This window comes from Bolinopsis microptera, unplaced genomic scaffold (genome assembly GCF_026151205.1).
Source record: "Bolinopsis microptera isolate Bmic1 unplaced genomic scaffold, MBARI_Bmic_1.0 sca3, whole genome shotgun sequence".
NCBI lineage: Eukaryota > Metazoa > Ctenophora > Tentaculata > Lobata > Bolinopsidae > Bolinopsis > Bolinopsis microptera.
In genome coordinates this window covers 74,979-101,955 of record NW_026971775.1, presented here as the reverse complement: position 1 = coordinate 101,955, position 26,977 = coordinate 74,979, and the positions used below count along the sequence as shown (strand labels likewise).

At 38.1% G+C, this 26,977-nt stretch overlaps 1 protein-coding gene and 4 non-coding genes across 5 annotated transcripts; 4 read left to right on the top strand and 1 right to left on the bottom strand.

Annotated features, from left to right (window-relative positions):
* Positions 1 to 25,688, bottom strand: LOC134825655 (hemicentin-2-like). Its single transcript, XM_063837864.1, has 28 exons — positions 25,619 to 25,688; positions 25,151 to 25,219; positions 24,726 to 24,824; positions 23,455 to 23,609; positions 23,170 to 23,301; positions 22,748 to 22,848; positions 22,295 to 22,415; positions 22,010 to 22,117; positions 17,681 to 17,866; positions 12,307 to 12,413; positions 11,971 to 12,106; positions 11,398 to 11,531; positions 10,553 to 10,658; positions 10,094 to 10,186; positions 7,259 to 7,377; positions 6,988 to 7,084; positions 6,633 to 6,746; positions 5,559 to 5,683; positions 5,315 to 5,380; positions 5,111 to 5,213; positions 4,559 to 4,719; positions 3,964 to 4,093; positions 3,627 to 3,761; positions 3,180 to 3,207; positions 1,411 to 1,435; positions 1,023 to 1,124; positions 596 to 713; positions 1 to 438 (listed from the first exon to the last, which is right to left on the bottom strand). Exons 1-28 carry the CDS (start codon positions 25,633 to 25,635, stop codon positions 338 to 340), a joined length of 2,988 nt encoding a protein of 995 aa, XP_063693934.1. The 5' UTR covers positions 25,636 to 25,688; the 3' UTR covers positions 1 to 337.
* Positions 5,707 to 5,788, top strand: Trnas-gcu (transfer RNA serine (anticodon GCU)). The gene has a single exon. It is a non-coding gene; the product is annotated as a tRNA-Ser (tRNA).
* Trnas-gcu (transfer RNA serine (anticodon GCU)) lies at positions 5,864 to 5,945 on the top strand. The gene has a single exon. It is a non-coding gene; the product is annotated as a tRNA-Ser (tRNA).
* On the top strand, positions 6,021 to 6,102 carry Trnas-gcu (transfer RNA serine (anticodon GCU)). Its single transcript has one exon. It is a non-coding gene; the product is annotated as a tRNA-Ser (tRNA).
* On the top strand, positions 6,178 to 6,259 carry Trnas-gcu (transfer RNA serine (anticodon GCU)). Its single transcript has one exon. It is a non-coding gene; the product is annotated as a tRNA-Ser (tRNA).
* Positions 25,689 to 26,977: the final 1,289 nt, after the last annotated feature.

Genomic DNA, 26,977 nt, shown 5'->3' with positions numbered 1-26,977 from the left:
ACTCAATTACAAACGTTTTATAAAAATATTCTGAAATTACAAATCACTAATCCCATCACTAACCCAACTAAAAGTAAAAAATATTTCTACTTTCAGTTTATAATTGTTTTGCCTAATAATCTAAATTTGTATACTTCCTAATTATACCACCAGATAAACGCTAAACTAAAAAATTTGACGCACGTTTTTAACTAAATATCTATCATCCATGAAAGTCCACCAATTTATAAACAATATTTGTAAAGGAGTAGGGTTAAATATATAACATCACTTCAGCATCGGCTATAAGTCGATACAACCAGCGAACTGGAAACCATTTTAATCGAAATATACAATTCTACACTTTGTCATCGTCGTGTTTACTTTCGACCAGGGACCCGGTGCCACTGGAACTAACGGAAATAGTCTTCTCTGAAGCTGGACCCACAATGGTAGGATCTGAGGAAATTAACAATTCAGCTTAATTTGTATTCTAAGTTGATTTAAGATTTATTAACTATGGTCGCATTTATTATTTTATAAAATAAGCTGAAGCTTAGTTTTGGTCTTTGTGAAAATTGTCCCCTAAAGATTGGTAAAATAAGTAGGTAATTACTTATGATAATTTCGTCAGAACTTCTTTTTTCGTCGTAGTCAAGGTCCTGATCAATGTTTTCCTTGTTCTTAACCTCGCCAATTATTTCTGCGTACTGTGACTTGTCCGGCTTATCTTCCTGGTTTAGAAATTGTGCTTAAATATGTGCATATATGCTTATATGTGCATATATGTGCATATATGTTAAATATGTTTGCAAACTATTTAATATCAGAGTAGATCTCCTCGTAGTCTGATTAAAGTGTTAATAATAGTTAGATCTAGAAATGAAGTCATAAAGTTAACGGTTAACGGGTAACATATATTACCAGGTATTCACCAGATATTTACCAGGTATTTGCCAGGTATTTATCAGGTATTTACCGGGCATTTACCAGGTATTTACCGGGTATTTACCAGGTATTTGTTAATTATTCTATTATTATACCTGTTCTGGTTCAGACCGAGGAAGAGTAAAGGGATTTTTCAGTTTCAGATTACCTTTAAAGTTATACTTCTGTAGAGTAAATACAGACGCATAAGGGTTCTCCTGCGTGTAATTTGAAATGAATAGTTTATAAACAATATTTATAAAGGAGTAGGGTGTAATATATAACATTAGTTCAGTATCGGTAGAACTGAATTTAACATTATTATTATCTGATTAGAACTAAATAAGCAATGCATTTAAACATTTCATATAGAGGTAATTTGATAATCTAGCTAGGCACACTTGGGGCACACCTGGGGCACAAAATTGAATTTCCTGGGGAACACTTGGGGCAAAAAGTTCATCTACTAAATTATAAGCAATTAAGAGTGTTGAAATTACAAACCTTATCTGCCGCAGCGTCTTTGTTTCTGAAAGAATTAGCTGTTTGGGATTCTGTTCTGACCAAAATCACTGATTCTCACCAAATCAAAAATGTGTGCAGTTCGTGTTGCAAAATATACATTTTTTGAATGATTAATCAGTATATTTATATATATATTTATATATTTCTGGTATTACAACGAATTTATGCCCTGCTCACACAATTGCATGGAACCGATTTAACATTTATAGTACTCATGATTTTGATCTTATATATAGGAGTTAATTTCTTGATACCCTTAAAACACAGGCTTTCTTATTTTACTGTATGAAATGGATGCAGCAAATGTCAATCAAAATAAATATCAAAGAAATAAGTAAATAGATTAAATGAATAACAATTTCCATTGTAAAATATATATGTATAAGTTTTTCCAAATCGCTGCTGAGCAACAAAATTAGTTTTATCGATTGTCACTTTAAGCAGTCAAAGTGCTGCTTAGTAATTTCCTCCATTGTATGTTGTACGTATCACTCACACAATTTTATTTCCAATAAACTGTGAAAAAATTTTTTCAGTTTCTAAACTCATTGTAGTTTTTGTTCTCTTCACGAGAATGTTTATTTAACGAAACAGTTAAATCTTTTATAAGTTCCATGTTTTTCAAACGGATTTCCCGGTCCTGGTTAAAGTGCGCTCATACTGTTTCGTATCCTCATTAAACGTAACAAAAGTGGGACCATCTTTTCTCAGCTGAAAGAAATTACTAATTCTCATTGCCAGGGGTATATCCTCAGCACTGTTCCTCCTCCTCTTCTCTTCATCTGAAGTGTTCTCACGAGCAGGATTGTGAGACACAGATCGGATCACAGCAGGAGCTTTCAATCGTCCGGGGATATCAACAGCTTCAGAGTCATCGGTCTCAGTCGGGGGGACATCACTTTCCTTTGAATCAGACCTTTTAGTTTCAGCTCCAGCTGACTTTCTGACGGGGCTTGGAGAATCATCAATTTTCTCCCTTTTCGACATCCTGGTAATATCCACCATAGACCAACGCCCAAACGGCCCCTTCTTCTCTTTCCCTCCATCATCTGGTGTACCGTCTACTTTCTTAGACTTGAAGTAGAACCGGGGGAGGGCTGGGAACTTCCATTTTCCTTCCGGCTTGTCATCTTCTAGATCCCCCGCTTCTGAAGATTCTGATCTGAAACAACAAGGACAACACGCTATACACGACACGAGACAGTTCCGTTCTAGTTTAGACGGACCATTTCTGAAAGTGGGGAGGCTTGAGTTTCAGGTTATTATGGTAACCAGTAGGAATTAAACAGGAATTAAATAGGAATTAAACAGGGATTAAACAGGAATTAAACATGAATTAAACATGAAACATGATAACTATAGTTACACTTACAGTAGTGTAACTATAGTTATCGAGGATCAGAATATTTATATTCGATGTTTACAGTCAATTTGCCAATTGGATATCTAACTCAGTGGTAACGTCGTCGTATAGCATAAACTCATAAAGACGTTCTTAAATGCTGCTAACGCTTTTTCGAGTTCAGAAATTGTATTTTTATCAGGAAATGATTGATGTTTGATGACGGCAATACTTTTGCTATAACTCTATAATACTCCTAGTGTTTAGTAACCATAGTAACCACAGTTACTGCATCTTACTACATCTAAGATGATTCTTCGCCTGATCCGAACAAATCATTTGATTGTGGAAACTGTTGTCCAGATATATAAATTTATACAAATTCTAGTCTATACTATATACTTACTCAATAACAGTGCTGTCAGCTGATTGATCTGAAATAGTCAAAATGTAAATCTGGAGTGTAACTATGGTAACTAGTAGTGTAACTAGTAGTGTTGCTAGTAGTGTAAATATGGTAACTAGTAGAACAACTTGTATCAAGCCCAAGTTTTAAATTAAAACTGTTAATCCTTGTTCGCATTAACTCATTAGGTATATAACTCCACTTTTGACCTATTTGACAGCCACTTATTATTTTCATAATCGCACTGGTTTTGTTTCAAAAAATGCGATTACAAATCTAATTGCACTGCTTTTTTAGAGCCCTCTCAACAGCTGTTCTACTACTATGAGGAACTTGTTTAAATATTGATTTAAATCAGTAACCTGGGGTTCAACAGTGTACGATCAGATTGACTCTAAAATATTATAAACGCAGTTAGATTAGCGTATATAACTGCATAAGTCTCACCGTGTTTAGTGGCTCTTCTATGTTTGCAGATGCCCACCACCAGGAAGAAGATACACATCAGCAAGATTATACCTCCAATCACACTAGCAGCTATGATAGCTGCCTGTTCTGAATCTTTCTTGCCTTTCACTGCCGCTGAACAGTGTTGGAAATGTAATTATTTAAAACTTTCGATTTGTACTTCAAACCAGCTGTAATATTTGGCATTTCATCAAAAATAATAAGTCAAATTATAAAATTCAAGATTAGTTTCAGTATCCAAGAAACCATAATAGTATGGTTGCCATGGTTACCATAATAACCATATAGCACACGCTACATAAAGTTAATCACTAACCAGCCATTAGAACCCTCAGGACAGTGTTTGATGTTGTTGTTCCGTTCACGTTTGTAGCTTTACAAAAGATCTTCATGGATGCCTCATACTTTGGTATCCAGTTTATTTTGGAAGTAGTTTTGGTTTTCTCCTAAATAATTAATTTTATAAGCAAGTTTTAATAAATTATGTGGTCATTAATTAAATGGTGGCTCTACTAAAGTTGCTATTGCTAAGAAGAAATATTCTTTAAATAGATTTAGTGACATCCACCTTTCCATGTACGAATAGAAAAAGAGCCCTGTTAACTAGCAGTTCAACTATCAGTTCAACTATCAGTTCAACTATCAGTTCAACTATCAGTTCAACTATCAGTTCAACTATCAGTTCAACTATCAGTTCAACTATCAGTTCAACTATCAGTTCAACTATCAGTTCAACTATCAGTTCAACTATCAGTTCAACTATCAGTTCAACTATCAGTTCAACTATCAGTTCAACTATCAGTTCAACTGCAGTATGACTGGTATGCAAAAATTATCCTAAATAGCTTTTCTTGCAGAGACTTTTATTATTATTGTATAAAATGTGCATAAAATGTACAACTTTGTTGTACCTTCACAACTTCAGTAACATTCCCGACCGTCTGATTAGTGTAAATAATCCACTCAATAGTAGGTGGAGGGTAGCCCTCTGAAACACACATCATATCCATTGGGACCCCAACCTGGCCGTCTGGGACCGTCATCAGGGGGGATGAGGGAGCGAACCCTTCTCCTGGGAGAGATAACGAGATATTAACAATGATAGAGAGTATACTTGAACAACCAGGTGCATTGTACGATGTACAGACCGCTGCCTTGATAGATATATAAAACATCAAGTTTGATCATGGTAAATATGAGAATTAATAAATATGATGCAGCTTAGTTTAACTGCAGCCGTTTCTTGAGATTTTGCCATCCTCTTTCCACTTACCATTTGCTGAAAAATCGAACATTACTACAATTTACTTTCAACAAAATATGTAGTTTTCTGACTGAATTCTGTTTTACTCTGTTTAGTTGGATCCAGTACGCTGTCTTTCCTCTTAAGTTATATCAACCAAATGATTAATAAGATAGTCTTTAATTTATTAAACGTCATATAATTACTTAATACCACCTACCAACATAAACATTGACTTCAGCAGACTCCACACCCTCACTGATGCATTTGTATAAGCCTTCAGTTGTTGCTGTTACATCTTTGAATACCGCTACTACTTTACCCTAAAATCCGTATTTTTTACAACCTCAATCAGTTAATTTGGACAATCATTTACTCTTTTAAATTAAAGTTGCATAAATTTCATTTATAAATAGCAACTCACTTGATAAACTCCGAGACCATTCTTTACAGAAAACACAGTGCTATCAGGCACGATACTTTTACCATCCTTATAACGATAAAATAAAGATTTAAAGGAAGAAACATTCTGCACTAAAATTTACATTTTCCATCAAAAATTAAAGAGCTTAAAAATCATTTAATTGAAATAAAGATTTCATTATCCCCGAACCCTTGTTAGACAAAAGAATTGCTACTACTGAACTCTTCTGAGTAAGTCAACATACCTGATACCAAGTGACATCAGTGTGGTCGAAAGAAAGTGGCCTCTCATAATGGGTACAAGTCAGGATCAAGTCAGCGTTATTGAGGGGGAAGAAATCTCCAGATACTTGCACAAAGGTAGACCGGGCTGAAAATGTGGTTCTAAATGAGGACGAGGTGGCCGAGTGGTTAAGGCGATGGACTGCTAATCCATTGGGCAATGCCCGCGTGGGTTCGAATCCCATCCTCGTCGAATTTTGTTGGCTTAATGGGGGCATGGTTACATGATGGCGGCTTAAAATAAATTGAAAATGTGGTTCTAAATGAGGACGAGGTGGCCGAGTGGTTAAGGCTATGGACTGCTAATCCATTGGGCAATGCCCGCGTGGGTTCGAATCCCATCCTCGTCGAATTTTGATGGCTTAATGGGGGCATGGTTACATGATGGCGGCTTAAAATAAATTGAAAATGTGGTTCTAAATGAGGACGAGGTGGCCGAGTGGTTAAGGCGATGGACTGCTAATCCATTGGGCAATGCCCGCGTGGGTTCGAATCCCATCCTCGTCGAATTTTGTTGGCTTAATGGGGGCATGGTTACATGATGGCGGCTTAAAATAAATTGAAAATGTGGTTCTAAATGAGGACGAGGTGGCCGAGTGGTTAAGGCGATGGACTGCTAATCCATTGGGCAATGCCCGCGTGGGTTCGAATCCCATCCTCGTCGAATTTTGTAGGTTGAGTGGTGTCATAGTTACATGATGGTGGCGTGGATGTTGAGTGTTTCCACTATCACACAATAAGATTAAGCTTAGACTTGATTACAAATATCTCAGTCTTATTAAGAAGATCTAGATCTCACACAGTTACACACCATTTGAAACTATCACCACAATCATTATATCCAAAGAACTATTCAGTTTTCAATTGCGGGTAAAGATTTCGACAATTCGTTCACTTGCAGTATGACGTCATTACTCACTTTCTACATAAGCGCACTTGTATTGTGAATTGTGATGTGCACGTGTTGTGCACGTGTTGTGACGCGCGTGCACGTGTTATGACGCGAGTATTTATAAGTAATATAAAGTATTACTTACAGACAGTGGTTGTGAGGCTCTCTGAATCTGAGAATGTAGTCAAGTTACCCGCCACGTTGTAACCTGTACAGCTCAGTTCTCCCTCGTGATTGTAGTTTACGCTGGAAACTTTACCTGAAATAAAACGATTGGCCATTTGATTTAGGAATTTACATAAAATGTATCTAAATCATTGGACTAGACACAATATTCATTGAAATCATTAAAATAAACTGCAATTAAAACTGTTTACCAAAATTAGCCAAATTTATATATTATAATTTTATTTAAAAACGTTGAATCGTACCATCATGGTTGTCATGGCTGCTTATAACTTTATAATAAACATAATATTAAACCAGATTTCAAAACCTACCGAAGCAAGTCTTCACGTAATCTCCCACACACTTTCCATCCCCCTGACTCTGCTCATTGTCATTGTTGCTGAACACGTATACCAAAGTACTACCAAACTGAAGATATCAGGAGGTCATAATATGATAGATATATAAATTCGTATATGAACATATACATGACAGGACTGTTGTGCTGGTTACTGAAGAGCGTTCTCCTTCTGCAGTTTTTTGAGAAAAGGAACCAAGATACAGATCATGTAATAAAACTGACAGTTAAATATATTAACTAACCTTCATCTCAACTTTGTAAGGAGCTCTGCCTCCCCTAACACTACAGGTAAAGGTAGCTTCACTTCCGTACTGTAACTCTCCAGTTGTGGTGGTTAAGGAGTACACATCCACTGGGGACACTAAAGAAGGAGTGGTGGTTAAGGAGTACACATCCACTGGGGACACTAAAGAAGGAGTGGTGGTTAAGGAGTACACATCCACTGGGAACACTAAAGAAGGAGTGGTGGTTAAGGAGTACACATCCACTGGGGACACTAAAGAAGGAGTGGTGGTTAAGGAGTACACATCCACTGGGGACACTAAAGAAGGAGTGGTGGTTAAGGAGTACACATCCACTGGGGACACTAAAGAAGGAGTGGCGGTTAAGGAGTACACATCCACTGGGGACACTAAAGAAGGAGTGGTGGTTAAGGAGTACACATCCACTGGGGACACTAAAGAAGGAGTGGTGGTTAATGAGTACACATCCACTGGGAACACTAAAGAAGGAGTGGTGGTTAAGGAGTACACATCCACTGGGAACACTAAAGAAGGAGTGGTGGTTAATGAGTACACATCCACTGGGAACACTAAAGAAGGAGTGGTGGTTAAGGAGTACACATCCACTGGGAACACTAAAGAAGGAGTGGTGGTTAAGGAGTACACATCCACTGGGGACACTAAAGAAGGAGTGGTGGTTAAGGAGTACACATCCACTGGGGACACTAAAGAAGGAGTGGTGGTTAAGGAGTACACATCCACTGGGGACACTAAAGAAGGAGTGGTGGTTAAGGAGTACACATCCACTGGGGACACTAAAGAAGGAGTGGTGGTTAAGGAGTACACATCCACTGGGGACACTAAAGAAGGAGTGGTGCTTAAGGAGTACACATCCACTGGGGACACTAAAGAAGGAGTGGTGGTTAAGGAGTACACATCCACTGGGAACACTAAAGAAGGAGTGGTGGTTAAGGAGTACACATCCACTGGGGACACTAAAGAAGGAGTGGTGGTTAAGGAGTACACATCCACTGAGAACACTAAAGAAGGAGTGGTGGTTAAGGAGTACACATCCACTGGGGACACTAAAGAAGGAGTGGTGGTTAAGGAGTACACATCCACTGGGGACACTAAAGAAGGAGTGGTGGTTAAGGAGTACACATCCACTGGGGACACTAAAGAAGGAGTGGCGGTTAAGGAGTACACATCCACTGGGGACACTAAAGAAGGAGTGGTGGTTAAGGAGTACACATCCACTGGGGACACTAAAGAAGGAGTGGTGGTTAATGAGTACACATCCACTGGGAACACTAAAGAAGGAGTGGTGGTTAAGGAGTACACATCCACTGGGAACACTAAAGAAGGAGTGGTGGTTAATGAGTACACATCCACTGGGAACACTAAAGAAGGAGTGGTGGTTAAGGAGTACACATCCACTGGGAACACTAAAGAAGGAGTGGTGGTTAAGGAGTACACATCCACTGGGGACACTAAAGAAGGAGTGGTGGTTAAGGAGTACACATCCACTGGGGACACTAAAGAAGGAGTGGTGGTTAAGGAGTACACATCCACTGGGGACACTAAAGAAGGAGTGGTGGTTAAGGAGTACACATCCACTGGGGACACTAAAGAAGGAGTGGTGGTTAAGGAGTACACATCCACTGGGGACACTAAAGAAGGAGTGGTGGTTAAGGAGTACACATCCACTGGGGACACTAAAGAAGGAGTGGTGGTTAAGGAGTACACATCCACTGGGAACACTAAAGAAGGAGTGGTGGTTAAGGAGTACACATCCACTGGGGACACTAAAGAAGGAGTGGTGGTTAAGGAGTACACATCCACTGGGGACACTAAAGAAGGAGTGGTGGTTAAGGAGTACACATCCACTGGGGACACTAAAGAAGGAGTGGTGGTTAAGGAGTACACATCCACTGGGGACACTAAAGAAGGAGTGGTGGTTAAGGAGTACACATCCACTGGGGACACTAAAGAAGGAGTGGTGGTTAAGGAGTACACATCTACTGGGGACACTAAAGAAGGAGTGGTGGTTAAGGAGTACACATCCACTGGGGACACTAAAGAAGGAGTGGTGGTTAAGGAGTATACATCCACTGGGGACACTAAAGAAGGAGTGGTGGTTAAGGAGTACACATCTACTGGGGAGACTAAAGAAGGAGTGGTGGTTAAGGAGTACACATCCACTGGGGACACTAAAGAAGGAGTGGTGGTTAAGGAGTACACATCCACTGGGGACACTAAAGAAGGAGTGGTGGTTAAGGAGTACACATCCACTGGGAACACTAAAGAAGGAGTGGTGGTTAAGGAGTACACATCCACTGGGGACACTAAAGAAGGAGTGGTGGTTAAGGAGTACACATCCACTGGGAACACTAAAGAAGGAGTGGTGGTTAAGGAGTACACATCCACTGGGGACACTAAAGAAGGAGTGGTGGTTAAGGAGTACACATCCACTGGGGACACTAAAGAAGGAGTGGTGGTTAAGGAGTACACATCCACTGGGGACACTAAAGAAGGAGTGGTGGTTAAGGAGTACACATCCACTGGGGACACTAAAGAAGGAGTGGTGGTTAAGGAGTACACATCCACTGGGAACACTAAAGAAGGAGAAGTAGTAAACTAAAGGAGGAAACTTTGCTGAATATGTATTTCAATGCGTACATAATTGGGCATTGAGTATTGCCATATAAGTACACTAATATTTTACCATCCAAATTGTTTCAACATTCTATTGTATTCTTCGAGGTTTCAATAATTGGCATTTATAAGTGCTACCCTATAACAGACTTGAATGATGTTAGTTCAAGTAGCATCTATAAGAGCTCCGTTTTATCAAACCTATAGCAACAGGAGCAGACTTCTCGTCAGCTTTCTCAACAGCTGACCCATCTGATAGCCTGTACTTGTGGTGAACTTTACACGTGTATGTCCCTGGTGTGGTGTAATAATAGAGTTACTGCGAGGAACATAAAAACTATATTATAACCCATTTCATTGCTTTATAACGTCATGTTTTTAATTATCATTTATAAAAGTATTGGAAAGTTCTCAACATACTGTTTTTTTTGTTCTCAGTTGTTACAGAATTGTAATGAGCAAAATATTTATAATTATTTATGATATGTTTGATTTCTTGTTAGTTGTCATCCGGCCAAACATTAAGCAACTTATATTGCAGTACCATTTATCAATTAGTATATCAAAATATGTCATCGTAATTTTGCATGGTTGAAATATAACGCTCGATTTATATATATAATAATTAATTGAATTTTCAAATAAAAAACACTCCCTTACCCGACGACTCAAGATCACTGTGATCAATTTCAACCGAGTAAGAGTTTCCACTGCGTTCAATACAATTTGTTTTATCTGCCTTGTCTACTGCACACGCTACCATGTTCTGGGAGGTTTATAATTAAAGTAAAGTGATATAATTAAACTACATTACAGGAAATCATGGTATTTTGAGTGAAGGCAAATCTATTTTCCAACCTCTTTATGATAACTCTAATCTGATCCATATCATGTCGCAAAGATAGCCATAAAGTAACGTCGCCAACTAAAACGTGCCCCCAAGTACTAGCAAAAACATGCCCCAACTGCTAAAAAACGTGCCCAACTACTAGCAAAAACTTGATCCCAAATACTAGCAAAAATCCGTCCCCAACTAATAGCAAAAACGTGCCCCAACTACTAGCATAAACGTGCTCCCAAATACTAGCAAAAACTTGCTCCCAAATACTAGCAAAAACGTGTCCCCAACACTAGCAAAAACGTGCCCCAAAGTAGTTGGGGACACGTTTTTTGTCGCCAATTACTAGCAAAAACGTGTCCCCAACACTAGCAAAAACGTGCCCCAAGTACTAGAAAAAACGTGCCCCAAGTACTAGCAAGAAGCGTGCCCCAACTACTAGCAAAAACGTGTCCCCAACACTAGCAAGAACGTGTCCCCAACACTAGCAAAAACGTGCCCCAAAGTAGTTGGGGACACGTTTTTTGTCCCCAAGTACTAGCAAGAAACGTGCCCTAACTACTAGTAAAAACGTGTCCCAACACTAGCAAAAACGTGTCCCCAACACTAGCAAAAACGTGTCACCAACACTAGCAAAAACGTGTCACCAAGCTTATAATGTACTCACTGTGTCGTCCTTGTTGAGATCTGTTTTGAAGATGGTTACCTCAGGAGCTGGGTAGCCACCCACTGTACAAGAAACAGATCCTTTAGTAGTAGTGTTCAGCTCACTTGGGGCCGTCGCTGACACTGACAACTTTTCTGAAATGTATTTATCTTTTAAAGTACTGTTGTGTTATTTGTCACTGACACTGACAACTTTTCTGAAATGTATTTATCTTTTAATGTACTGTTGTGTTATTTGTCACTGACACTGACAACTTTTCTGAAATGTATTTATCTTTTAATGTACTGTTGTGTTATTTGTCACTGACACTGACAACTTTTCTGAAATGTATTTATCTTTTAATGTACTGTTGTGTTATTTGTCACTGACACTGACAACTTTTCTGAAATGTATTTATCTTTTAATGTACTGTTGTGTTATTTGTCACTGACAACTTTTCTGAAATGTATTTATTTTTTAATGTACTGTTGTGTTATTAGCGCTTGATGTTATCTAGCGCTAAAATTTCTACATTTCACTTCCACTATCATCACACTCAACTAAGTGTAACTGCTAAGTGTCCCTATAACGCACCAGTAACGAGGACTTGAGTAGACTTCATGAGCCAGGAGTCACTGTTTTTCACATAACACTGGTATATTCCAGAATTAGCTGGGTTGGGCTGGTCTATAGGGAATGAGACAGAAACACCATTCTTGATCCAGTTACCCTGTAACCAAATCTTGGGTTAATGTCTCAATCATAAATAACAATACATTTTCTTTAACTAAAAGGTCGAAGAAATTAGAAGGAACCAAAAAAAGCTAAAGTTACGTCATCTCAAAACTAAAGTTTGATATATCATGTCTCCTTATAAGGGCATCACGTGCAGTGTCTCCCGCCTGTTTTATTTGATGTTTTACTACAAACCTCTCCTAGATTAGTAGTGCAAGTAAGAGATATAGCTCCCTGTGTCACTCCATCCTCGTGAAGGTAGTAGTCTGCTGGAACAGCAGTGAACTTTATCTTAGTAGCAGCTGAGAGGGACATTTCGTTACCATGGTTACCATTTCAGCGTTATTTCATTTTTACATTTGAATGTTTTCTAGTTAATTGCATTTTCACTTTCCCGTATTATATTATTTTAGCCGGTTTGTTATGTAATATTAAATAGTGGTCTATTGAGTAACGGTTTACCTGGTGTAACACTAGCAGTAACGGTTTACCTGGTGTAACACTAGCAGTAACGGTTTACCTGGTGTAACACTAGCAGTAACGGTTTACCTGGTGTAGCACTAACAGTAACGGTTTACCTGGTGTAACACTAGCAGTAACGGTTTATCTGGTGTAACACTAGCAGTAACGGTTTACCTGGTGTAACACTAGCAGTAACGGTTTACCTGGTGTAACACTAGCAGTAACGGTTTACGCACAAGATAAATTACATGCCTGGCCTTCTGCCGTCGTCAATAAAAGACTTATTTCCTCCCGATTTACCAAAGTATGGCACATCTTATGACGACAATATCGACTGGCTAACAACGTACTCTCAACCAGATCTACGCGCTAGTGTTCTGTATAAAGGTCCTATATTAGCTATTACCGAGCACAACATTAATCGCATAACTTGCCCATCTAGCATTTTCTCAATAAGCATTTATAAGAAATCAGCAAAGCGTGTAATGATAGAACTACAAAGCACAGGAAACGATGAAGAATGGCCAACTTTTCTGTTACATAATTTACCCGGGCTACGTAAATCAGCAAGATCAGGCACTCAACAAATCAACTACCGAGAATAGTTAGCACACCGTTAGAACAGCCGACACTTAATAGCAACCTATTATATGCAGCTCAACTTTCACTATTATATCAGTGTCCCATCTAAATCACTTATCGTGCCATCCTGACAGCACATTCCATATTTCACTGCCAACTAGCGCAAACCTATACTGATAAAACACCTACGACAGTATTATCAAGTAAAGAATTTTATATAAGGACACGTTCATTGAAGTTTGAGGATATTGGTAAATATTAGTGACCCTACTGAACGGCACGATGATGTAAAATGTGTCACACTATGAAACTATATAAACCCTCTTACCCTAAGATAATCGTTTCATCCTCTAGATAAACTTTGTCGCATAACGATATCTATATCAGACGATAAGATATCGATTAAATGCGCCCGGCAGTGAGTTGTAAACTTTGTCACACTATAAAAACGTGACGGAGTTTATATGGACCCCTTGTTGCCGTGTTTGACCAAATTTTCGAATTTCCAATTCATAGAATAGCTGTATATGACTATTATCTACATATTTAGCGACTTTTTTCCTTAAATGGTAGCTCCATGTAAACTCTGTCACACATTTAAGAAATTTATATGAGGGATGTTTATGACATCCTGACAAGAAATGCCGAACAGTCTAGCATTATTTTGTGAGCTGAATGTGTTTGGAATTGTTCACATATTTCATTGTTATAGGCAAATACAAATACAGAAGGCAGAAAAAGGTAAATTTAGTCACATAAATTTGTATGATATCTCAACATGTGTGAAATTGAGTAAATATTAGTATACCAACTTAAACACCCTATATTACGTACTATGGGTCAATTAACAATATTTCAACCATACGCCGGTCATATAAATTATTATATGGCAGTGATAATGTGATATGTTAACATTGGATAAATTTCAACACCTGAACAGGGTAAAAATTTGTAAATTTCGTCACAAAAAAAAATAATAACTTTATTTGCTCCGTGTTGGCAAAATAACTAATTTATCGACATAGTGATGGTGATAAAGTAACATTATATACTAATTGAGGTATGATTCTTCAAAATAGGGGCAAGAAATGTAAATTTCGTCACATCAGCCATTGCATTAGTTAGATAGATTTTCTTTCATATCAACTGCCCTTATTATAGTTGGAATGGATTTATACAGGAAATATAGAAACCCATGCCCATTTTTCATCACATTGAAATTATACTGTTGGGGCAGGAAAAGTAAATTTCGTCACATTTCGGTAAATTAGTGATATCAAACTCAGCATTGTTAAACTTGAGTTCTGATTTGCTGAAAAATAACCTACCAATAATTCCTGGAAGAATATTGAATTCTAATCGGGGTATGGTTCTTCAAAATAGGGTCAAGAAATGTAAATTTCGTCACATACGTCATTGTAAAATTTAGATACACTTTCTTTCACATCAACAGTCCTAATTATAGTTTGAAATGATTAATTCAGAGATAAGGAAATATAGAAACCCATGCCCATTTTTCATCACATTGAAATTATACTGTTGGGGCAGGAAAAGTGAATTTCGTCACATTTCGGTAACTTAGTAAAATTAAACTCAGAATTGTTAAACTTGAGTTCTGATTTGCTGAATAATAACCTACTAATAATTCCTGGAAGAATATTGAATTCTAATCGAGGCATGTTTCTTCAAAATAAGTTCAAAAAAAATGTAAATTTCGTCTCATCAGCCATTGCATTAGTTAGATAGATTTTCTTTCATATCAACTGCCCTTATTATTATTGTGACAATTTTTACATCAACTGCCCTATACTTGAATCAGTTCTATCCGTGCATCGTCCTTATATACAGTTTTCCCGCCTTCCAAACCAAAATCAGATATAAATGATTTCGGCAATTTACCCAAAATTTTAAATTCCATATAGGGTAAGGCACGTAATTTTGTCAGGGTACCTAATTTTGTCATTTTGCTCTGAAAAACTGCCTCGGCTCGGAATTTCAGCTTGAAAGAAAAGGTTTGTGTATAAAAAGAAAGCTTAGACTTTGCTGAAACTGCTCCTACAAAGTTTAAGTTTTTAGCTCTTTTGCATCTGTGTCAAAAATGAAGGCGAAACTGTTAACCCGAAAAATAAATAAGATCCTTAAGGTTTTCTTAAGGAATTTTCAAAATTTTGATTTATTGCTATTTCAAAAGTAATTGAGCTAGCTTCATGCCATTGCATATTTCAAATATCTTCTACAGCAGAAGTATACGTACAAATTTTCAAGTCTCTAGCGCAATTATTGTTTAAGTTACAGAGGGTGACAAAATTAGGTTCGATTTTGCCAAAAGTACCTAATTTTGTCAAAAAAATCGACCTTTCTCAAATTTCTTGTAAATCACAGATTGTGTTGAAAATGGCCTTATACAACTATTCTGAAGTTTTTTTGCCCATAGGATATGTATAAGGCACTTATAATAGCATAACACTTATAATAGCATATTTTCGCCGAGGTGGATAATCTGATTTTTTCAATCTAAAATGACTAAAAAAATAATTGATGAAATTACTAAGCAAGTGATCTATCTACAGACATGAAAATTTCAACCTAGACCTAGAACCAATTGTTTTTCAAGATACCAGTGGTTTCAGGGGCATTTGGGGGCTATTTTCTAAGATTATATACCCAAAAAGTGTCATCTTTTCATCAAGCTACAAAACTATGAAAACATCATATCTTTGGGATTTTTGAGGTCAATGTTGGTAAAAAAGCGCTCGAATGATGCATCCAGGTAGTCTAAAATACCGAGAAACGGTTACTTTTTGCACAATCTTCAAGTGACAAAATTAGGTTCGGGGCGACAAAATTAAGTAAAGTCACCTAATTTTGTCATTTTTTCAAAATAATTTTTTTGAACATCTTCAACCCCAGCAATTTCGATCATTTTTGTGATAGAACTTGCCTAGACTGTCTACTATAACATGGTGGAGGTTTCATCTAAATCGGAATTTCAGACGAGGTTAAAACCCATGGTTTATATCAGGCAGTCGGAAAATTGCCAAAAAATGACAAAATTATGTGCTTTACCCTAATGTGACAGAATTTACATCATTTCCCAATAAGTGCATGTATTTGCTAACTTTTCAAAACAACATATTTTAGGGCTATGATTGGTAGAAGAACCATCAAATAATGTGTTGAAAGGGTTTTGAGGACACCTCACAGTAGAAAAGAGGTATCGTATTCTGAGTGTGACAAAGTTTACGAAATATTGCCTTAAAACCGTTCGATCCCTGCCCTTTAGCCAAATGTTGTATCACAATTGTTAGAATGACCTAATCTACTATATTTTAAACCAAAAAAATGCTAATTGGGCAGCTATGGTTAACACAGTCACAAAAATGTGACATTTTTTACATTATAGTGCCTAAAAACAATAAATTTTATTTCTGAGCCGTGTATATGGAAGTATGGGTCACGTGGCTAATGTCCAGAACTTCTGAACACGTTATTTTTTTTTTGGTTTACCAATATCCTTAAACTTCAACATGAACGTGTCCATTTACGATTTCGTATCATTTTGTGACGATGTTTACATCAACTGCCCTATACTTCAATCAACTGTATCCGTGTATCGTCCTCATATAGAGTTTTCCCGCCTTCCAAACCAAAATCAGATATAAATGATTTCGGAAATTCACCCAGAATTTCAAATTCCATATAATGTGACAGAATTTACATCATTTCCCAATAGCCAAGTGCATGTATTTGTTAATTTTCCAAAACAACATATTTTAGGGCTATGATTGGCAGAAGAACTATCAAATAATGAGTTGAAAGGGTTTTGAGGACACCTCACAGTAGAAAAGAGGTCCCGTATTCTGAGTGTGACAAAGTTTACGAAATGTTGCCTTAAAGCCGTTCGATCACTGCCCTTTAGGCCTACATTGTATCATAATTGTTAGATTGACCTAATCTACTATATTTTAGACCAAAAAATGCTAATTGGGCAGCTATGGTAAACAATGTCACAAAAATGTGACATTTTTTACATAATAGTGCCTAAAAGCAATACATTTTATTTTTGAGCAGTGCATATGGGAGTATGGGTCACGTGGCTAATGTTCAGAACTTATGAACACGCTAGATTAATAATTGTTAAAATTAAACCACTATCGTCAAAAACGCTGTTTTAGAAATTTACCAATTTCCTCAAACTTCAATGAACGTGTCCACAAACGTTTAAGCTTTTAAATGTGTTTGCAGATCAGGGTCATCAGAATCAACTGATAAAATCTAGACGAAATAACTATGAGTTTCATGGCATGTAATTTGCGTGCCCTTCGGGGATTAATATTGATTATTACAATTATTATATATTTTGAGTAAACATTGACTGGTGTAAAAGCCAGCCCCAAACAAACAAACACCTGGTGTAACACTAGCAGTAACGGTTTACCTGGTGTAACACTAGCAGTAGCGGTTTACCTGGTGTAACACTAGCAGTAACGGTTTACCTGGTGTAACACCAGCAGTAACGGTTTACCTGGTGTAACACTAGCAGTAACAGCGCTGCTCTGACAGGAATCACCCAAGCAGGATCTACAAGAGTAAGATTGAGAGCTGGTCGTGGTGACCGCTAGAGTCCTCCCAAAGTCACTTAACCCTGTTGTTATTTGCACTGATCCTCCTCCTTCACTGGATGTGAACCATGTGTAGGTGGGTACCTCACCTGCAAACATACTTTCTTTTTTTTCATTTTTTTTTCAACGGAATTCCTTGCGCACCGCGTATTAAAAAATACTTGGATTTCTACCGCTTTGATAAAATGACTATGAGAAGATGGGGAGATAATATAGTTGATTTACATAATATAAATTATTTATTCTTTAGTGCAGAGTAAATTTTTTAAATATATTTTTCTAAGTGTGAAGAATCAACCATAAGTTATTGATATTGTTGAAATATTTAATGATAAATTGATATAATAATTTGACCAAAACCCATAATCATGGGTAGAGTGAACCGCTGCCAGTGTCTCTCTTTTCCAAACAAAAGAAAATGACATTAATTTGAGGAACCGTCCGCAAATGCAAATTGATACCGAGAATGAAATCGGTCGCTCGCTTTTCCCATTCAATAAGCTTTATTACAATACGTAAGCCGTGAATGAATGGGAAAAGCGAGCGACCGATTTCATTCTCGGTATCAATTTGCATTTGCGGACGGTTCCTCAAATTAATATCATTTTCTTTTGTTTGGAAAAGAGAGACACTGGCAGCGGTTCACTCTACCCATGATTATGGGTTTTGGTCAAATATCATCTCTTTTTGATTATAATGTCAGGATAATTTACACAGTCGAAACTTAATAAGGAGGTAATTTCAACGATTTCGAAATTTTACCTTTGAAAACGTTTCCTTGTGTTTAGGTAGGCATATCTGTCAATAACAGACTGAATATAGCACTTTTTACTCATTCAAGTTGGCATTAAATTCATATATAATGCCATTTTAATATCGTGGGAAAGCAGAATATATTCGAAATCACGAATGAGCAAAATTCTCACCTTTCGCACGTGCAAACTTTGAGCGGACGTTGCGTGCGCATAAAATATTGAATCACCATAAATTTTTGCATAGTGTTATTTAATATATAGTTTGATAAGCATGAAAAGTTTCAGAAGATTTCAAAAAGAACTTGGATCACAACGGGACTCCAAAGTTGGTAAAAATCGTGAAAATAACAATTTTTAGTGATTTTAGCTATTTTAAATGAATTTGGGCGTGTCCCCACGTGTGCAACTTTTCGATTTTCAACTTTAAAACTAGCCTATAACACAATTTAGACCTTTAGGAAGCAAAATTGAGCTCCACAACCCAAGGGATGGCCCAACACCAGAGAATACTAATTCACAACTTTTGTGTTTTTATAAAATTATTCTTCAAAAAAGCACAAACTTCAATAGCGAATATCTTTATGAAGGAGCAAGGTAGGAAAACTTTCCGGTAGATTTTCAGAATGCTTGAACAATTATCTAGGATGAAAATGTCCTCAGATTTTGAATAAAATTACTCCTTAATGCTTTAAAATCGATTTGAAAAGTTGTTATTTTGTCAAAAATCAAGTTTTAAAAACACTTAAATTGATGACGTCATCAAGTGATGATGATGACGATAAATTATTTTTCGATATAATGTAAACTAAAGTATAAACAATTATCTTTAAAACCTGTGGTTCGAAATGACTGTATCTTTTATACTTTTGAATCTACGGACACTTAAATGTAGGCTACAATTTACTGCAAAAGCGTCTATACATATATACATATATATATACATATATAGCTTCACGACAATCTGTTGTAAAACAGGGGTTCCAGAAAACCCACTTCCCGATACTCCTGCAACATGAAATTTTTTTTACAGTCGATTTGGACAAGGTCTAGACGCTCTGCAAAGTTTCAGATCTCTAACCCAATTTTAACATGGTTTTTAAGGCACCTGAATATGGCGATTTTGGGTTTTTTACCTAATTTCGTATAACATGCTGGCGCGTATTTTGCGCAAATTTCTTAAAAACCTCCACATAACTATTTCTTATTCCTGTCATCTTTAACATTGAATTAGAATGTTTTGAACTTAAATATACCTGTTGAACTACTTTCGATGAGTCTTAATGCCTGGAAAACAATAAAGGGGATATAATAGTATAGGGGGTACATAGTGTTGTGAATATAAGGGCAACGGTTATGCTTGCCAGCATTGTGATAAATGTTTGTAATATTTTTATTGAGGCACATGCCACCCCATTGCGGTTCTTTTGCGATAGTCAAAACGCGACAACTAGCGCTGGATGGCGACAACTAGCGCTATCCAGCGCTAGTTGTCGCCATCCAGCGCTAGTTGTCGCTATCCAGCGCTGGATAACGCTGGCCAGCGCAAAATATATATGTTCGATAATTGTCGCTATCCAGCGCTAGTTGTCGCCATCCAGCGCTAGTTGTCGCCATCCAGCGCTAGTTGTCGCTATCCAGCGCTAGTTGTCGCTGGCTATGCGACACTGTCGCACGCGATAGTTTGCGATGGCCAGCGCAACTGGCCATCGCAGAAAACAGTTCGATAACTAGCGCTGGATAGCGACAACTAGCGCTGGATAGCGACAACTAGCGCTGGCCAGCGCTAAGCGATAGCCAGCGCTGGCCAGCGCTGGCCATCGATATCCAGCGCAAAATTTTTGCGCTATTACTCGTCAGCTAGCGCTGGCCAGCGCTGGCCAGCGCTAGCCAGCGCTAGTTGTCGCTATCCAGCGCTAGTTGTCGCTATCCAGCGCTAGCCAGCGCTAGTTGTCGCTATCCAGCGCTAGCCAGCGCTAGTTGTCGCTATCCAGCGCTAGTCAGCGTTAGCCAGCGCTAGCCAGCGGTAGCCAGCGCTAGCCAGCGCAATGTATCAAAATCATATACTTGCGATATTACTTGGATGATGATTAATCACTTTACACTCGACTGTCACGTGACTTTTTTAACCCATTCTCTGACTCTAGCTGGTTCTGAACGACTTTTCGAAACCCTAACCCTCTAATCTGATTTCAACCCTAACCCTAACCCAATCCTTAACAAAAACATTTGCTGAAACCCTAACAATAACGAGAAATTAAACTAACTTCCTTATACGGTCATATCACGTGATCGATACATGTACAGTTTTTCGCCAATATCTCGTCAGGAGAGCATTTTAACCCTATGTCATGGGCCCATGGGGGTTGATTCGGAATTAGCGTCCGAAAATACATCGATTGAAGTTGGTTACAACCATCGGGGGCCCTTTTAGAACAATCTCGAAGATCGACTGTAGAGTGATTTAGCACGCTCGATATTAGTATTACTTGTCAGCCAGCGCAATATAGTTGCGATATTACTCGTCAGCTAGCGCTGGCCAGCGCTGGCTAGCGCTGGCTAGCGCTGGTTAGCGCTGGTTAGCGCTGGTTAGCGCTGGTTAGCGCTGGTTAGCGCTGGTTAGCGCTGGTTAGCGCTGGATAGCGACAACTAGCGCTGGCCAGCGCTAGCTGACGAGTAATAGCGCAAAAAATTTGCGCTGGATATCGATGGCCAGCGCTGGCTATCGCTTAGCGCTGGCCAGCGCTGGCCAGCGCTAGTTGTCGCTATCCAGCGCTAGTTATCGAACTGTTTTCTGCGATGGCCAGTTGCGCTGGCCATCGCAAACTATCGCGTGCGACAGTGTCGCATAGCCAGCGACAACTAGCGCTGGATGGCGAAAACTAGCGCTGGATGGCGACAACTAGCGCTGGATGGCGACAACTAGCGCTGGATAGCGACAATTATCGAACATATATATTTTGCGCTGGCCAGCGTTATCCAGCGCTGGATAGCGACAACTAGCGCTGGATGGCGACAACTAGCGCTGGATAGCGCTAGTTGTCGCCATCCAGCGCTAGTTGTCGCGTTTTGACTATCGCAAAAGAACCGTGATAAGTACTAAGCAGTTTTAATACTATCAACACATATAACAAATAGTTTGAGGAAACGATATAACAGAGTGAATATATTTGAATGTTTCCATGGGGTGGCAAGTCCCCATACATCGTAGTCCGATAGTTTTATTGTCTTAATATATGATTAGTTAGTGAGAAGTAGGTCCTAATAATAATTATATTAATTCTGTTTAGTTTTTAGTGTATTATGATTGACTTGTTTGAGGTTAAAAAATTAATCATACCCACAAGTTGTAACTTTAATTTTTCCCTGATTTAAGATTCTGTTTCTTTTTGGCTGATTTGGAAACAGTGCCCGGCCACTGTACACTTACCGTTAAGATACCCGACAGTACCACAACACAGTGCCCCACTGTACACTTACCGTTAAGATACCCGACAGTACCGCAACACAGTGTAACAGTCTCTCCAGCTGTTACTGAACCTCCGTTAACAAGCAGGGTGGTGGAACTGTAGTTAACATCTCCGAACTCTGAAGAAATACCCAAGTTAGGGATAACGGGGTAAATTAGAATATTCCATACAAGATGTGTAAACAAAATGTAATTATTTCACTATTATTTCACTATTATTTCACTATTATTTCACTATTATTTCACTATTATTTCACTATTATTTCACTATTATTTTACTATGATAAACATGTTACCTTTAGAGACAGTGAGATTGTAGGTCATCACAGTTTGTTTCTTCACAGATATGTGATCACTAGTCACCTCAGCCTCACACCTGTACTGTCCGGCCATTTCCTTCTTTATGTTGAACAGGACCTTGTAGAGTGCTTATTAGATATTGCTAAGCACTTAATGGGTCATTTTAAGTTACAATGGGTCATTTTAAGTTACAACTTTACAAGGCTGTTATTAGATATTGCTTAGTACTTAATGGGTCATTTTAAGTTACAAGGCTGTTTTCAAACTAAGCATAATATCTAAATATTATGCGAGCTTGCATAATATCTACGTATTATGCAAACTAAGCATAATATCTACATATTGGGGGTCCCCAGGAAAGGTTATATTCACAACTACCATCGATGTTGCTGTAAGATCAGAATATTGCTAGTAGCATTATAAAGTAGATACGTGTGTTGAGGACAAACCAGTGAGTTGTCAGTGATGGAAATGCTGGGAAGAGATTCCACTTTGAGTAAGGTGTTGGCGTGAACAACAAACGCGTTTATCTTCTCCACCAATATGTTGTCTGAAAAATAGTTATAAAGTATTAATGCTTTTCATACAAAGTTACAACAAAGTCTTCATGTTACATGTATCCTGGGTTTGGACAGGATATCACCCGCTCAAAATATTTCCATCGCGTTATATAATACTCAATAAATGTAATAAATTTGTAGTGTTGTAATTAGTTTAATTAGTATGTTATTATAGTGATTTTTATTGTTATGAAGAAAATTATCGTTAACAACCCTGAAAATCTCAAAGGAAGAATCTTCAAAGAAAGTCTTAAAGAATAGGTAATATAATCCTAAACAATATCCAGTGGAAATGCTAACTATAGACCTACCTTTGTACCAATGTACTTTGGCTGCAGGAGAACTGACACTAGACGGAATATTACAGGGTAGTGTGGTCCTGACAGCTCCTGCTGCTGAGTTTACTGACACTGCTTTCACTTGAGCTGTTATCGTTGAGAAATCTACGGGAATATTCATAATTATTTATATTAATAAATATATAATTAATTACATAATTATTAATATAATTAATAAATAAATAAATGTAATATGGGAAATAGAAGAAGGTTAAACACAGTGACTTAATATAAAGAAGTAAACACTATGCAACTAACAGTGAAGAGAGACAGTGGCTACATCACTGTAAATGATGTTATCTCCGGACGTAACTCTGCACTGATAAAAACCCCCGTCAGCTTGTTCAGCTGCTGGAATTGAGAGAACAGCTGATAAACCGTTACCAGCTCCAGTGTAGGGGGTAGCCATCACCCTGTGTTAGAGACGTGTTAGAAACGTGTTAGAGACGTGTTAGAAACGTGTTAGAGACGTGTCAGAGACGTGTTAGAGACGTGTTAGAGACGTGTTAGAGACGTGTTAGAGACGTTTTAGAGACGTGTTAGAGACGTGTTAGAGACGTGTTAGAGACGTGTTAGAGACGTGTTAGAGACGTGTTAGAGACGTGTTAGAGACGTGTTAGAGACGTGTTAGAGACGTGTTAGAGACGTGTTAGAGACGTGTTAGAGACGTGTTAGAGACGTGTTAGAGACGTGTTAGAGACGTGTTAGAGACGTGTTAGAGACGTGTTAGAGACGTGTTAGAGACGTGTTAGAAACGTGTTAGAGACGTGTTAGAGACGTGTTAGAGACGTATTAGAGACGTGTTAGAGACGTGTTAGAGACGTGTTAGAGACGTGTTAGAGACGTGTTAGAGACGTTTTAGAGACGTGTTAGAGACGTTTTAGAGATGTGTTGGAGACGTGTTAGAGACGTGTTGTACCAAATTTTAGTAATCTTAGTATAACTAACCCATTAGAGCATCAGGGAATCCTCAAATTCTAGTATTCTTAGTATTACTAACCCATTAGAGCATTAGGGAATCCTCAAATTCTAGTATTCTTAGTATAACTAACCCATTAGAGCATTAGGGAATCCTCAAATTCTAGTATTCTTAGTATAACTATGTTACTGAAGGAAGTTGGGACAAACTCTAAAGAGGAACTGCGAACCCTGATGCGGGACAGGGATATATGGAGGGGGTTTTCTGGCGTAGATCGGACTTAGCTCCGACATAGTAGTAGTAGTATATATATAGTATAACTAACCCATTATAGATGTTATTATATATATATATACAGTATAACTAACCCATTAGGTAATAAATAACTAACCCATTAGGTAATAATAATAGGTATGGACGCCTCAAATTCTAGTATTCTTAGTATAACTAACCCATTAGAGCATTAGTAACTAGTAGTGTTACTATGGTAACTAGTAGTATTACTAACCCATTAGGTATGGACTAATTACTAACCCATTAGGTATGGACACCTCATGGAACCACTGGAACTAGTATTAGTGTAATTATGGTAACTAGTAGTATAACTAACCCATTAGGTATGGACTCCTCATGGAACCACTGGAACGTGTTCTCTCCGTTTGGGGCAACACATGTTAGGTTGAACGGTTTTCCAACCTCCACAGTCACGCTGTAACGTTTCAATCATATCATTACACTGTAATGAAATCAACCAGAAGTCGATCATAATCGTTTTAAAGCATAATGGGTTAATGATCATGAAGTATTCGATTGGACATATAAATATCGAACCTCACACTAAAATCAAATTATCTCTGTATAACACAGGGGACTATTATAGTGCAAAGAAACTGCTGCTAACTGCTGCAGTTAACAGCAGTTAGCAGCAGTTATAAGCAGCAGTTAGCAGCAGTTAGCAGCAGTTAGCAGCAGTTAGCAGCAGTTAGCAGCAGTTTCTTAGCACTTTAGTCCCCCTGTGTGTAAAGGTGTACAGACCTGGCAGGCTGGGCGAGCAGATGGAAGACATCAACACTTGCAGTCTGAACCACCAACACTGCTACAAGTCTGAGAGAGATAACTGGTTATACTTACATGTAACCATGGTAACCAGAGTAACTTGTTTTTATAGCTTTAAAGTAGCTGATTTATTGCCTCCTTATGAAATATTTGCATCATTTGCGCGCAGCATTGCAAATAAATCACAACATGGCGAATACTTTAAAGAATGGCGCATGTTTTGTTAGCGCGGCGATTATTTTCGGAACATGGCAATGTTGCAATCCGGAAAGTTTGTTATTGCTCTTTTTTCAGTTTCTTCGATAGACACTGAATTAAAAGGCAAAACAATCGAAACTTAGATAATCGATTTATCTCATTGTTAGTTCTTCATTCCTCAATTTACTGGAAAAACACTGTGTCTTATTTTAGTTTACTGTTCTGAGATATTTTGAGTTTTTTACTCACGCAAACTGTAGCTTCATTTTCTATACTATTCAAGCACGAGACTTCATTTGTGGGTAGCCTTTGGAAAGCTAAGATAGTTTCAAAAGTTTATTTTAACTACAAGTATAAATAGTTCCTGAACGAATGGGGAACGTAAGACAACAAAATCCGTACTAAAACATAAATACCTAATGTCTAAAAATAATCAGAATTTAAAGATAACGGCATAAATAGCACCTTAACAAGCGATATATAATCACGAAAATAGAACAGCAAATAGAACAGTAAATCACAGTACATTTAGAGACAGCTAAACTAAACCAGGAAATGGGACTGAGGTCAGTCTCTGTATTTCACTGTAAGATAAACTCCTCTACACTGTAACATAAACTCCTATACACTCTGGAGCTAGCATGTGCGCAGCTTGAGAGAAGGAATAGAGAGAGAGAGAGAGAGAGAGAGAGAGAGAGAGAGAGAGAGAGAGAGAGAGAGAGAGAGAGAGAGAGAGAGAGAGAGAGAGAGAGAGAGAGAGAGAGAGAGAGAGAGAGAGAGAGAGAGAGAGAGAGAGAGAGAGAGAGAGAGAGAGAGAGAGAGAGAGAGAGAGAGAGAGAGAGAGAGAGAGAGAGAGAGAGAGAGAGAGAGAGAGAGAGAGAGAGAGAGAGAGAGAGAGAGAGAGAGAAATAGATGGAGGCCGATGGTCTAGCTTATTAAACGATGGAAAGGATATCGTTCGGTCAAAATAAGGAAAAGTTGTTTAATTTACGTGCTTGTCTCACGAAGGTAAATATGCGTAGCTCAAGCGACTGAGTGTATTACTAATGAGAACGCTATAGTTCTCTCAAATTGGGTTCAGTTGTCCGGTAGCCTGTATAGTATCTTAACTGTTACGTTTCCAGGGCGAAGTATGACAGAGAACAGGAAATTAAAAGTCAAAAGGAAATCCAGACTTTCTCGCGTACAGGAGGGCCAAAATGCAAACACTTTTGTAAGAGCAACAAAAATGCTAAAAATGTTTGCTTTGGCAAACTGTACAAACACCCTGGACTACTCTGTTACTATGGTGTAGTAACCATGGTAACCAGAGTAACCATGGTAACCAGATTAACCTGCTGGTTGCGAGTCGGGGAGAGCACCATTATAGTATTACACCACAGATTATCTACTATCTAGTACCGCATAACTTTCGGCACTCTAAAAAGTACTCATACATGCGGCACATTGAAAAAAGTGTGGCACTCTGAATAATTGAATGACTATGGTGCAGTAACCATGATGCGGCACTTTAATTAAAACGGATACTCCGACCTGGCAGTCAAATATGATGTGAGCCGAAATGATACCGTATTTATTTTTAGGTGTCCCTTATAATTATAATCAGAA

Coding starts and splice junctions, on each gene's coding strand:
- LOC134825655 (XM_063837864.1), bottom strand. Junction 12,414..17,680: donor TACTGCTAGTGTTACACCAG/GTAAACCGTTAC, acceptor TGTCCCTCTCAG/CTGCTACTAAGATAAAGTTC. Junction 10,187..10,552: donor CAGTGATCTTGAGTCGTCGG/GTAAGGGAGTGT, acceptor ACACCACACCAG/GGACATACACGTGTAAAGTT.